We start from the raw sequence: 13,928 nt of genomic DNA, 5'->3' as shown, positions 1-13,928 counted from the left end.
ATGGTGGTTTCCAATAAGGAAAGTTTCTTGACAACTGAGCTTATGTGCCAAATATCTTTCCATTTGAACCATTATTGATTTTTCTTCCTATTTTAACATCTTCTAGACACACTTTTATCAATACCATTATCAGAAGAGGCCATAATCATGTGATTACCTCAAGGCTATGTTATTGTGCCATTGTTTCTAGACAAAATAATTCCACTCTGCTCTCAATATCATCTTTCTCTTTTGTTACTTTACCTAACAGGAAAGCATACCAACAACATTTTACTCACCTCTACACACCCAGCAAGCTGGGGACTGAACCCATGCCTCATATGAAGTAGGCAAATGCTTTACTAGCCCTTTTTAAATTTTTATTTTGATAGCTAGATTGTGGTACCAACCGAGATGCCCTTCAATTAATGAATGGATAAAGAAACTGTGGCATATATACACAATGGAATATTACTCAGCCATAAAGAAGAATAAAATTATGGCATTTGCTGGTAAATGGATGAAGTTGGAAAATATCATGCTAAGTGAAAAAAAACAAAGGCCGAATGTTTTCTCTGATAAGTGGATGACGATACATAATGAGGGGGGAGAGGAAAAGAATGAAGGAACCTTGGATGGTATAGAGGAAAATGGGCTGGGAAGGAAAGATAGTAGACTGAGACAGACAGTATTACCCTATGTACATGTATTATTACATGAATGGTATAAATCTACATTGTATACAATCTTAGAAATGAAAAATTGTATCCCATTTGTGTACAATGAATCAAAATACAGTATGTAAAATTTTTTTAAATGCAAAAAAGTTTTTTTTTATTTTGAGATGGGGTCTCATGAAACTGCTGAGGCTTGCTTGGAATTTGTGATCTTCCTGCCTCAGTCTTCAAAGTGGCTGTAATTATAGGCATATGCCACCATACCCAGCAGTATTTTACTTTCTTGTGCTTAGTTGTAGTTGCCAGAAATCTGGCCTTCATAAAGCATATATATGGTATCTAATAGTTATAAGGCCAAAGGAAATTTGAATATTACCACACTTCAAAAAACAGTATTCTTGGTAATAAAGGACAATGTCCTTGGCTCTATGAAACTGCAAAGTAGCTAGGGACCCAACTTACTTTCAAACGGTTCAGGAAAAAAGAAAAAAAATATATATGTATTAAAAAGGGGGGATAAAGAGAACACAGCAAATAGTAACCGTTCATAAATTTAAGTAAAAGGCATACAAATGCTAATTGTACTATGTATAATTCCAACCTTCCAGAAAATATAAAAATATTCAAGATAAAGTTAGGAAAAACTGAAGTATGTCAAGCAAATACCTATTTGCAAAACTGGTAGAAGAATAACTAGATTGGGAGGCTGGGGTGTAGTTCAGTGATAGGGTGCTTGCCTAACAATATGTGAGGCCCTGGGTCTAATCCCCAGTACCACATAAAAATATAAAAATAATAACTAAATTGAATCTATACAATGGAAAAAAAGTCATTTTAACTTACAACAAATTTTAAGCCTGAGTGACAACAGGCTTAAAAGTATTGTTTAGTAAACAATACTAAAAAAATTGCACTCATGTAAAATTAGAAAAAAAGTGACCAGCAATTACCAAGTAGAAAAAACATAACAGACTCTTTGCCACTGAAGAGGTTAGAAGGGCCTGCCCTTCTTACAATTGAAGAATAATATTTTTATTTCCTGCAATTTTTCTTTCTTTGTTGTTGTTGGTACCAGGGACTGAACCCAGGGGCACTTAACTACCGAAATCCCCTCAGACATTTTTATTTTTTTTTTTTTTTATTTTGAGACTGGGTCTCACTAAGTTGCTTAGGGTCCTGTTAAACTGCTGAGGCTGGTTTTGAATTTGAATACATATGTAAATTTCTCTATGACAAATTGTATTGTGTATAATATTCTGCAAGGTGTTTTTCTCCCTTTAATTGTAATTTTCTCAGGTTTAAAAGAAAAAAGTATAGGTTGGGTGCAGTAGTACATGCCTATAATCCCAACAGCTCAGGAGGCTGAGGCAGGAGGATGGCAAATTCAGAAGTCAGACTCAGCAACTTATCGAGGCTCTCTGCAACTTAGCGAGATCCTCTCTCAAAATAAAAAAGAGCTCAGTGGGTTAAGTGCTTCTAGGTTCAATCCCTGGTACAAAAAAAAAAAAAAAAGAAGAAGAAATTGTAGCCAGGTACAGGGCTGCATGCCTGTAATCCCAGTGACTCAGGAGGCTGAGGTAGGAGGATCACAAGTTCAAGGTCAGGCTCAGTGAATTTAGCAGGACCCTAAGCATCTTAGTGAGACTCTGTCTTAAAATAAAATAAAAAGGACTGGGTATGTAGCTCAATGATAAAGTGACCCCTGGGTTCAATTCTCCGTACAAAGAGAAAAAAGAATTTTAGTGATAGGCTGGGATTATAGCCCAATGGTAAAACATTTTCCTGGCATGTACCAAACCCTGGTTCAATTCCACAACAATGCAAAAAATTTAAATTTTTTTCAGGATACAGTTTATGAAAGTATATATATATATATATATATATATATATATATATATGAAATATATATATATATATATATATAACTACAATCAGCACCTGATAAAAGCACTCCATAAGTGCTAACCTTTATAATTATTTTCCATATTTTATGGTAAGTAAAAGATTTCTTCCTTATTTTAAAACTTACACTCTTCTATTTCAATCTAAATTAAATACAGAAAAGGGCAAAAAACAGTGAAAATGTCATTAACATCAGGGGGAAAAAACAATCAGCTTATTGATCTGTGTGTGATGTAGCAACATCATTTAACAAATAAACAATTATTTTCCTATCTATATCCAAAAAAGTTGATTATACAATCTTAAGAATGGGAGAGAAAAATCTGCAAAACTGTTTTGGAATTACCAATCTTCCTATTTATAGAAAAACTCAAATACAATAAATAAGAGGATATGTCAGGAATAAGCTAAGGAGTTGGGTGCTATGGCACAGAACTATAATCCCAACAACTCAGGAGGTGAGGAAGGAGGATCAAGGCCAGCCTGGGTAATTTAGCAAAACCCTGTTTCAAAATAAAATAAAATAAAAGGGCTGGGGATGTAACTCGATGGTACAGCACCAGAACAAAAAGAGAATAAACTAAGGCTTCTACATTGCTATATTTGCCTTCCTTTAAAAAAATTACTTGTTGCCAGCCACGGTGGTGCACACCTATAATCCCAGCGGCTCAGGGGGGACGGTAAGTTCAAAATCAGCCTCAGCAAAACTGAGGCACTAAGTAACTCAAATAAAATACATTTGGCACCTGATAAAAGTACAGGGCTGGAGATGTGGCTCAGTGGTGGAGTGCCCCTGAGTTCAATGCTTGGTACCACTCCTCTCACTCAAAAAAAAATAATAATAATAATTGCCATCAAATTGTTTCCAACAGAATTTGCACTTGTATAATTTCAAAATTAGGTACGAAGAACCTTTTACCCCCAACATAAAACATAACTCAGACTCCTATCTGAGTCATCAACTATAGCTCAAGTATCATGTTGTTAACCAGTACTTCTTTTACTTGACATATATTCACTCTGATCTTCAAGTACTAAATACCAGAAAACTGTTCTCCTGTATGACAAATGTAAGCTTCCACAAAATATTATGTACTATATATCAGCAATATACTTAAGTGTCTTTAATGCACTCTTGGATAAGCTACTTCTACAGTGTGACTTCAAACTTATGTCTATGTACATTTCATTAGAAACCAATCAAATCATCTTCTAGAAAAAATATTATACCACAGTTACAAGTGAAAGTTCAAGATAGGAGGGTGTTAAAAGCATATTTCAACACATCTAGTTTTTGAAGTAAACTAGTCTCTAAGAAATAATAAAACTAGCTGGCCCAGAAGTGAAAGCAGCTCTTCCATAAATTACAAACTAAATCAATCACATAGGGACAAACATGAATGATCAAAATCTACTGAAGGTGTTAAATTTCTACCACTTATGAAATAAAATTTTAAAACCCAAAAAATGGAACTGTGTCCATTAATTTAGATTTGAAACTCTTTCATTCGATTTCAAATAAGTATAAGTACAAGAGCAGATAATAATCTACATAAGGACACATAACTTTCAACCAAACTACATTACTCTCCCACTTACACACAAAAACTCTAGTCACAACTCCAAAATCTATCTACCCTCATCCTACATTTCATCCTAAACCCATTCCATCTCACCATGCCCCCACATCACATTCCAGAACATGTCTACTTCCCCACTGTACCACTACTCTAGTTTGCTCTACACCTTAAAAAAAAAAAAAAAAAACAGGGTGGGGGGCGGGGCGTCCTATCCCTACCCAATTGTCTATTGATCCTAGGGATCCCAGGATTACTTACTATAACTGTGTCTCTCAGATTTTTTAGTTGGAACTGTGACTTCAGAACAAATTCACCCAGTAGCAAAGAGATTACATTCCCTCAAGACCTATTCTCAGCATTGAACCATTAAATAAATTAAAAAAAAAAAAAAAACCTGAAGTGTTTCACCCAAACTAGTCACACAATCCCAGGCACTTGAAAGGCTGAGGCAAGAGGACTGCAAGTTTGAGACCCACCTAGGCAATTTACCAAGACTCTGTATCAAAATAAAATAAAAAGGGCTGGAAATATAGCTCAGCAGAACACTCCCGGATTCAATTCCTAGGCTTGCAAAAAAAAAGAGATAAGAGCAAACAGGTGTGGTAGTGCATACCTATAAACTCACCTACTTGGGAAACTGGGGCAATATAAGGTCAGCCTGGGCAACTTAGACACTGTCTCAAAAAATAAATACATAAAAAGGGCAATGGTGGAGTACTTGCCTAATGCTTATGAGGCCCTAGTATCATCCCTAGTATCATCAAAACAAAACAAAAGACAAGAGCTGGGGTGGTAGGCTAAGAGGTAGAGCACATATTTAGCATACACAAGGCCATAGTTTCAATCTCCAGCAGCAAAGAACAAGAAATTTAACTGTAATACAATTTTTTAAAAAAACCTCCCAAATTACAACATATTGCTCCTTACTGTAAACAAACAATAAAAGTTATCAGAAATCTGTTATCTAACTTTCAGTGAGTTTCGTTTGACACAATACTTTTTATTAATTTACGGTTTATATTCCTATAGAAAATATAATTGGCCATTTTAAGAGTATGTTTAGTACCAAGAATCTAATACATTAGTTTGAAACTACAGTACTCATGATTCAGATCTAGGACATGATCCACTTACAATTAAATGAGTGTTCATTTGCTGTGTCTTTCAGGTTATTCATCAGTTTCTTTCTCTTCAGCCTTCCCTGGCTCATTTTAAGCATTAAAACACATTACTACATCATTCCACTTAGTCCAAACTACATACACGCAACTTCAAATTTAAACTCTACAAAGCAAACCAAAAAATGACAAAACTACTTAAAGCCCATGTACCTTCATAGAAGACTAAGAACTTATAATAGTTCTGAGTCTGTAATAGTTCACATGCCAATGTGTCAAATACTTAGTTTCCCCAAAGTGTGTGGGGGGCTGTAGAAACACCTAATTATAAGGTGAAATCCTTAAGTTTTGCAAGAAAACCAGAAAAAAAAAAACTAACCAAAAAGTTCAAATGTTGTTAAAACTAATTATTAGAACAGCTGGGGCACAGTGGCACACACCTATAATTCCAGCTACTCTATAGGATGAGACAGGTTGATCACCAGTTGGAGGCCAGTCTAAACAGCCTAAGGAGACTCTCTCAAAAAAATGTTAAGGAAGTTTTCTTCAAGGCTGAGGATACAGTTCTGTAATAGAGTACTCCCCGGTTCAAGCCCCACCACAGATGGGGATGAGGAGAATAGTTGCACAAATAAAAAGCACAGACTAGGTAAGTAGCAAAGCCCTAGGTTCAATCCCCAGTACTGGGGGGTGTGGGGAAGCACACTCCATTAGAAAAGCTTAGAAGAACGATAAACTACAATACATAGCTTCTGGAAAAATAAACCACAAAGGAGCTCAGAAAAATAGCAGTTGTCTTCATTTAGTAAACAATAATCATTTAAGAAAAGGTTAAATTCAGTGTTTAAGAAAACAGTAAACATGTAATAATACATTTTAGTAAAACTTCCAATAAAAACAATCAAGGGCTGGGGTTGTACAGCTCAGAGGTAGAGCACTTATCTACAAAGCACAAGGCCCTGGGTTCAATCCCCAGTTCCTAGAAGGAAAGAAGGAAAGAAAAAAAGGAAGAAAGACAGAAAGGATAGCCAGCCAGTCGTAGTGGTGTACAAATGTGATCCCAGCAGCTCAGGAGGCTGAGGCAGGAGGACAGTGAGTTCAAAGTCAGTCTCAGCAACTTAGCCAGGCCCTAAGCAACACAGCAAGACCCTCTCTCTAAAGAAAATATAAAGCAGGGCTGGGGCTGTAGCTCAGTGCATAAGTGACCCTGTGGTCAATCCCTGGTACCAAAGAAAAAAGAGAGAAAGAAATTAGGGGTTATTTTTATTTGCTGTGCTGGGGACTGAACCCACAGCTTCATGCATGCTAAGCAAGTGCTTTACCATAGTTACAGTCTCAAACTCCAGCCAAAATTTTAAGTCTGTTCCCGAAGACTTATTATACAGAAGTTTTCTCAACCCAACCCTCCTGAATCTGAACCTGTCTCTCCCAATAATGTTAGGAAAATGTGGCTTATAATTGAATTTATTGTTCTATTTCATTTTCTTAATTTCAAAAGAGTTCCCACTTGTATACCAAGAAAGAAAAGGCTAAGTTGGTTTTATTTACGTGACTCTCAACTAATTTTTTTCAGTGGTTCTCATTCCAGTAGAAAAATAAGTGATTTCTTATTTCCCTTTAAGATAAAAAGATATGATGTGATTACAACCATCATTTTTGTTTTTTCTTAAAGAACTTCAAGTTGCTTATTACATGTTGAGTATCCCTTATCTAAGCTTCCTAGAACCAGAAGTGGTTCCCATTTTGCCCAGAGGCAATCCCACACACCTGTAACCCCAGCAATTCCAGCAACTCGGGAGGTTGAAGCAGAAGGATCACAAATTTGAGGCCAACCTCTGCAACTTAAGATCCTGTCTCAAAAAATAAAAAATGACTAGAGATGTAGCTCAGTGGTAAAGCACCCCTGGGTTAAATTCCCATACCAAAGGGAAAAAAAAAAAAAAAAAGGGGGGGGTGTTATGGGGCGCAACTTAAAAACAGACCAATCACCACTGAGAAGTCCAAATTTGAGAGTCTTTATTAAGCCGGCCGGCTGACTGTCTCACACAATGCCCCAAAAAATGGCTATTGGGAGAACAGCCCCGACCACAGGGTTGTAGGGGTTCTAATACCAAAAATTACATTAATCATAAGCGTCTGTTGCTATGATTCTAAATTACACATTAACATCATGAGATCATCGAGAGAGGGGGAAGTGGGTCAAAATGACCCTTACCTAGGTACAAACTAAAGAATGGTTGCTAACATCCACCACAATCACTGTTCACATGGTACATTGTTTAGGAGCAACAGGAATCAAAAGAGAGCAATTCTTTACTACATAGGAGTTGCCATTGTACATTATTGAACATGTCACACCAAGTAACTGATAATGGGCACAGAGGCGGGGTGTTTCCATGGGAGAAGCTTATTTCCTACATAACATGGAGTCTCAGAGCAAAATGGAGTCTGTTTAGTCATTTACCTTAGTCTGGCCTACAACATTCTCATGGAGTAAGATCTGTCAGCCCATCACAGCGGGGAGGGGGAGAAGATTCAGATTTTTTAATATTTGCATAGATTTTACCAGGTGACCTCCTTTTATCCGAAGATCCAAAATCCAAAATGCTCCAATTTTCAGATTAGGGAAGTTCACCTATATTACAGAAGCAGTTATTTTAAAGATATCTAATAGGGTTGGGGTGTAGCTCAGTGGCAGAGCACAAAGCTCTCAGTTCAATCTCCTGCACTTGTCCAAAAAAAAGGAAAAGTTAATAACCTAGTGCTGGATAAAAAGTACTATGTATGTAATGATGTTTCTTAATACATTGTTAAGACTACAGAATAATGAAAAATTACAAAAAAAAGTATTAAAAGTTGGATAATAAGTCACAATCAAAAGGACTTTTTTTTTTTTTTTTTTTTTTTTTTTTGCGGTACTGGGGATCAAACTCAGGGCCTTGTGCTACCAGCTGAGCTATCTCCCCAGCCCAAAAAGGACATCTTTTAAAAGTGCAATCTATGCAAGATCAAGCTGAAGCAGATATGAACATGCCCACAGGACCCAGGCAAGTAACAAAAATGAGTAAAGCAGGCCAGGTATAAGCAGCAATGATGGGGACTACAATGGGTACACACATGCCCAGTTCAAAGAGGGCAGCTACAGCCCTATACTTGGCTCCAGTCAATAGGAATATAGTTCAGTGGCTTCTGGACATCCAAGTCTTCAACAAAAAAATCCACAAATCCACAAATTTCACTGAGAAACTTTCTGAATTTTCAATGCTGATCAATAGCTCAAACTTAAAGACACTACAAATAAAAACACATCTCTAAGGCAATTTAGTCCAGAGGTCACCTTTGAGTTAGTGTGAAAACTGTTTTCAAAAACGTATGAGGGAAAGGATAAGATAACATAAAGACCTAATCAAATAAAACTAATAGTTGAGCAAAAGGAGGTCTAGTAGAGGAAGGAGAATAGGAGAGGGAAGGAAGGAGGAAAGGAGATTGGGAGAGGGAAGGGAATCATGAACTAAAATCAATTTCCATGCATGCATGAATTTGCTGGGATGAACCTAACTACTATGTATAACTATAAAGCTCTAATAATAATAAAAAATAAAAAATATATTTTTAAAAAGGCATGAGGGAGCAATAGTCTTTAACTAGGTGTGTGACACACACATGTAATTTCAACTACTCTGTAGACTGAGACAGGAGAACCTAGAGTTTGATGCCAGCCTGGGCAACTATGTAAGACCCTGTCTCAAAATAAAATTTTTTTCACAGTTGTGATATACGGCAGGGGCTGTAGCTCAGTGGCTGAGCACTTGCTTAGCTCATGTGAGGCACTGGGTTCAATCCTTAGCACTGCATAAAATAAATAAAATAAAGGTATGCTGTCCATCTACAACTACAAAAAAATATTTTTAAAAAAACTGTGATACAGCTCAGTGGCAAGCTCAGTGGGTTCAATCCCCAGTACCACAGAAATAAATATATAGACAAGCAAGCTTAGGCTTTGAGGTTCCACTGGTTTGGTATGAATGACTTATTTCACCACTTAGTGGTAGATACTAGATGAACAATCTCTTCAAGCACAATTCCTCTATTGTAAAATATCACTCCCCCAAACTATTGAAAAGTGAAAATCCTAGCAGTTTCAGATGCACAACAGGCATCATAGAAATGTCCCTTATGCCCTCTAACTAATCCTGTTTAGGAAAATTTTAAAGAGATCAGATAATGACTTAAACAAGTTATTAAAAGTACATCAGAAAAGAGAAGTGTCTGACATGCCCATTGCCCTCAACCCCTAACAGAGGTCTTATACTGACAGAAGATACTGTTAATGTAGGACACACTGAAATGTGTTTTGCTAAGATAACAGAGCTAAATCAACTCTCAAACTCTAGTTTAAAATACAAAGAGAGCACCTTAAAGACAAAACGCCTCTTTCATTAATCTCATAGACTCATTTGCTGGCAGAAGTCAGAAAACTAGCTTAAGCTTAAACTTTAATGCTTTTAATTCTTTTGCTCAAACTTCCAGAAAGTTTATTTTTATAAAGTATATGGTATAGAGCATGGTATAGAGCAAAGCACTTACATCAGATTTTTAAATAAAAAACATGTCATACTTCAAAATTCATTTCATGGATGACTTAATCAAGCCAAAACATTATGGGATTAATTTACTGCTACAACTAAAATACCCTTTGACTTCTCAAACACACCATGAAATTTTTAAAGAAAAAAAGATGTCAATTCCCAGTAAATCTGCGTTAAAAATAACAGTCAGTTGCATATAGTGGCACACACCTTTAACCTCAGCTACTTTGGAGGCTGAGACAGGAGGATTGCAAATTTGAGACCTGCCTAGGTAATTGAGCAAGAACCCGTCTCAAAATAAAAAGGGCTGGGTATGTAGCTCAGTGGTACAGCATTTGCTTAGCATGTACAAGACCTGGGATTTGATCCCCAGCACAAAGTTGTGGGGACAGTAAAAGGCAACCCCCTTGAATTCCATGCTACTGGGAAGTCTGAAGTAGGAGCAACATAAGAAATCTAGGAATTCAAAGCCCATCTAGCAACACAGCTCAAAAAAAAGTAATATTCACACATACATAAAAATTCTTTGAACTATATCTAAGCAGTTCCAATGAACTTCTAATGTGGTTACAAATAATAAAGAAAAGCATTTTTATGTATACGTTTTGAGTGCATGTCTACACATTTTGTAAACTCTAAGAAATGTTACTGTATGGTCCTACAAACATAACACGAGATGAGATGTGCAAGAATGGACATCAGGAAAGTTTATGATTCTAAACACTTTAATTCTCACATTCAGCTTCCCATCCCAGTCACGTGTAGAAGAAAAAATTCACACACAACAGAGACTGACAAACTGCAAAGGGGAAAGCAACTAACAGTTTATTAAGTACCTGAAAATGATTTTCACTTTAAAGTTAAATCTGTATTTCCACTAAAACTTCTCCTAATCTTACACAAACTTATTCTCTCATATACTAAATCAAATATATATTCGATTTAAATGTAGTGTACTCTACAAATCATATAAACATCTAACAAACTTGACCACATATATAGCTCACATCAGTAGTTAAACTATGTATTGTACAATAAAATGACAAATATATCCATGTACTCTAAAGTTAAAATCTTGATGATACTTTCAAAATGAAAATTTTCTTAGTTATTTTAGAAAGTTCTTAACAAAAACATCCAAAATTAACCTTTTAACTGGGCACAGTGGTGCATGCCTGTAATCCCAGATACCCTGGAGGCTAAGGCAGGATTACAAATTCAAAAGGTAATCGTGGACAATTTAGTGGAACCCTGTCTCAAAATCAAAGATTTAAAAAAAAAAAAAAAAAAGGGACTGGAGACACAGCTCAGTGGTAGAACACTTGCAAAGTAAGACCCTGAGCTTGGTGGGGTGATACGCCTGGAATCCCAGCAACTTGGGAGGTTGAGGCAGGAAAGTTACAGGCCAGCCCTGGCAATTTAACAAGACCCTGTCTCAAAAAATAAAGAAGGGGAGGTAGCTCAGTGGTAAAGAACCTCAGGTTCAGTACCCATTACCAAAAAATAAGTGTCTCATGTTTGTGTTTATTAGCTCATAGAAAACTGTCTTAACTCCTGACTACAATCACAAAAAGTGAAAACAGCCAGACAAGTAATTTTTGTTCCAAGTCACATTTAGAACAGAAATACAAATGTTAAATCAAAAGGCCCTTACAGAAGGTTTCCAGCTTTGATCCTTTTTACTAGTACACGTCTATTAGCAACTTCTAACCTAAGATGTACACCTAACAAACTACAGAAGGTTGCCTACACAGCAACTTCTAACCTAAGATGTACACCTAACAAACTACAGAAGGTTGCCTACACAGCACCACTCTCAGACTAAGTATATGTCAGAAATAAATTTAGCCCCGCAGTCATTAGTCAAAGGGACAAAGAAAAGAAACAATTCGCTACAAGAAATATTAAACTACAGACAGATACTCATCCAAAGCACTCATGTAAAGTTTTCATGCTTTTAAGCATACTTTAAGGCTTTTAAGTATACTTTGGGAGAAGTCAAAACGCTTTCTAAAGTAGAGCATTTCAAACAGAATAATGCAACTGGGTCCTAGGATATGCTGGAAATAAAAATCATTGTTTCAAAACTTGAGTCATCAAGGAAGAGTAGACTTTAAGCGAATGTAACTCCAATTTGTAGGGGGGAGGGGGCACTGTTTTGACAATCCACAGACTAAACAGTACGTCTACTCCACCTGAGAGTTTAAAAAAACTCTGGGAGTTGGGTCATCCAGGCATCTTCCTTGTACTCTAAGACACCCAATCCAGTTCAAAGAACATCCTGAAACATATCACCCTACCAAACCCTTTCCCTTGGGCGACAAAATGTTTTCACTGAACACAAACACACCCTCCTGCGCTCTCTCCAAACACTAGGACACTCGGTGCAGGGCAGTATGGGCAGCCCAAACCACTCTTGCCGGACAGGCGGAAGATGACTGCTACACTCCACGGGCGGCCCACTGCAGAACGGGGTCGGTCTGGATCACCGCGCTGGGTAAAGAACAATACAAGAGCCCGACCGCAAACATCGCCAACTTCCCGGAGTCTGCGCGGCGATGCTCCTCAGCGGAGCGAACTCCGGAATCGGCCACCCGACAGGGGCTGGGGGCTGGGGAGGAAGGTGAGGAGGGTGAGCGCTGAGCTAGGGCGGCGAGGACCGCCAGCCCACGGCAGCTGCCTGCGCCGGCGCCCGCCCGCGAGCAGGCTAGAAGGATGCAGCGCCGGCCTGGGTTCCGCAGCTCTCGCCTGGCGACCCGAATCTCCCGACTTCGCTTCTCTGGGAGGAGGCGACTGCCGCCTCCCGCAACGCCGGGGCGGTGGGGGCGGGGAAGGCCTCGCCGGAGGCACCGAACCTCCTCGGCCCGCCACCAAAGGGAACGCGGTAGGGGCGCGGGGGACAATAGGGAGAGGGGAAAGCGGCGCGCCCGAGTGGCGCCGCCGGCCGGCCGGGCTGACTGACGCGCCCGCCGTGCGGCGCGACTGGGCTCCGCTCAACCTGGCCGCCGCTCCGCCTCGCGGTCCGCTGTGGTCGCGGCGCCCCCGGCGCTCGGGGTCGTGCCTCACCTCCCAGCCCCGCCGCCCAAGAGAGAAGCAGAATTGACACTCTCAGCAACACCATCTTCCGCTGCCGCCGCCTCCTCACGGGTTAACAGCAGCACATCGATCCGGAGGGAGAAGCTGAAGGGGCTTGGTCCGGAGCCTCCACGGGAAGCGGGGACCTCCCCCGGCAGGAGAAACGGCGAAGCACCTCCCTCTCGCTCCACTTTAGGGGCCGGCAACGCTCCCAGCTCCAAAACAGGGACCTCCCTCCCCTCGCTCGCTTCCTTCCTCCCTTCCCCGCTTTCCTTCCCTCGCTCCTTCCCTCTTCTCTACCCCCCTCCCCCGAGCCCCGGATCTCCGCCTCCTTCCTCACCACGTGACGCGTGGGCACCCAACAGGCTCGCGGGGCCGCGCCCCTACCTCCCGTCCCTCCCCCTCCCCCAAGCGCCTCGGGGGCGCGCGCATGCGCGTGCCGCCGGTTCCCGGACTGCTAGGCCCGCCGCCGCTTCCTGTCCGCTGGCGGACAGCTGGGATTGGTCTTGGTAGGCGGGGTTTCCTCTGGTCCCGCCCCAAAACGGGAGCGCTCTTCCCCGACTGTGTTTCACTCTTACTGCTTCTGGAAAACGTTTCTTGGACTAAACCCGGAGAGTGAAAGGTGTAAACAGCTTTACCCTTAACTTCGCGAGTGACGGAGGTTTTTGTTTCTTATTTTCCTGTCTCTCGTGATGCACCAACAACTATCAAATAAAAGTAGTACCAATAAGCAGTAATTACAGGTGCGACAGTAACCAGTGATCAGAACGTAAATGTAAAGACATTTCAAACGGCAAGAAGAAAAGACACTATGCTTAAGGCATAGTTTCCCGAGCTCTTCGCAAATTTGTCACACTAGGATTTAACCATTGCAAAGCCAGCAAGTCCTAAATCTCGAGCTCCTTTGCTACTCTGTACCATCTCTGAAATGAACCCTCCTCATACATTGTCACTCCGAATTCTATGAAGCTCGTATTTGGTTTCTCTGTAACTCTTATTCTTTACACT

The 13,928-nt window shown here is 39.7% G+C and overlaps 1 protein-coding gene across 2 annotated transcripts in view; it reads right to left on the bottom strand.

The window, feature by feature from the left end:
* Adam10 (ADAM metallopeptidase domain 10) overlaps nt 1-13,203 on the bottom strand; it is a 135,734-nt gene extending 122,531 nt beyond the window's left edge. For both annotated transcript variants that reach the window (XR_007107010.1, XM_047539059.1), the window contains exon 1: nt 12,912-13,203. Coding sequence is in view for 1 of the 2 variants with exons in the window: in XM_047539059.1 (XP_047395015.1) it covers nt 12,912-12,966 (55 nt within the window). In the remaining variant the exon portion in view is untranslated. The remainder of the gene's footprint in view (nt 1-12,911) is intronic.
* Between the last annotated feature and the right edge of the window lie 725 nt (nt 13,204-13,928).

This window comes from Sciurus carolinensis, chromosome 2, assembly GCF_902686445.1.
Source record: "Sciurus carolinensis chromosome 2, mSciCar1.2, whole genome shotgun sequence".
NCBI lineage: Eukaryota > Metazoa > Chordata > Mammalia > Rodentia > Sciuridae > Sciurus > Sciurus carolinensis.
Note: the sequence above shows the minus strand (reverse complement) of the source record. Positions and strands in the feature narration are given on the sequence as shown.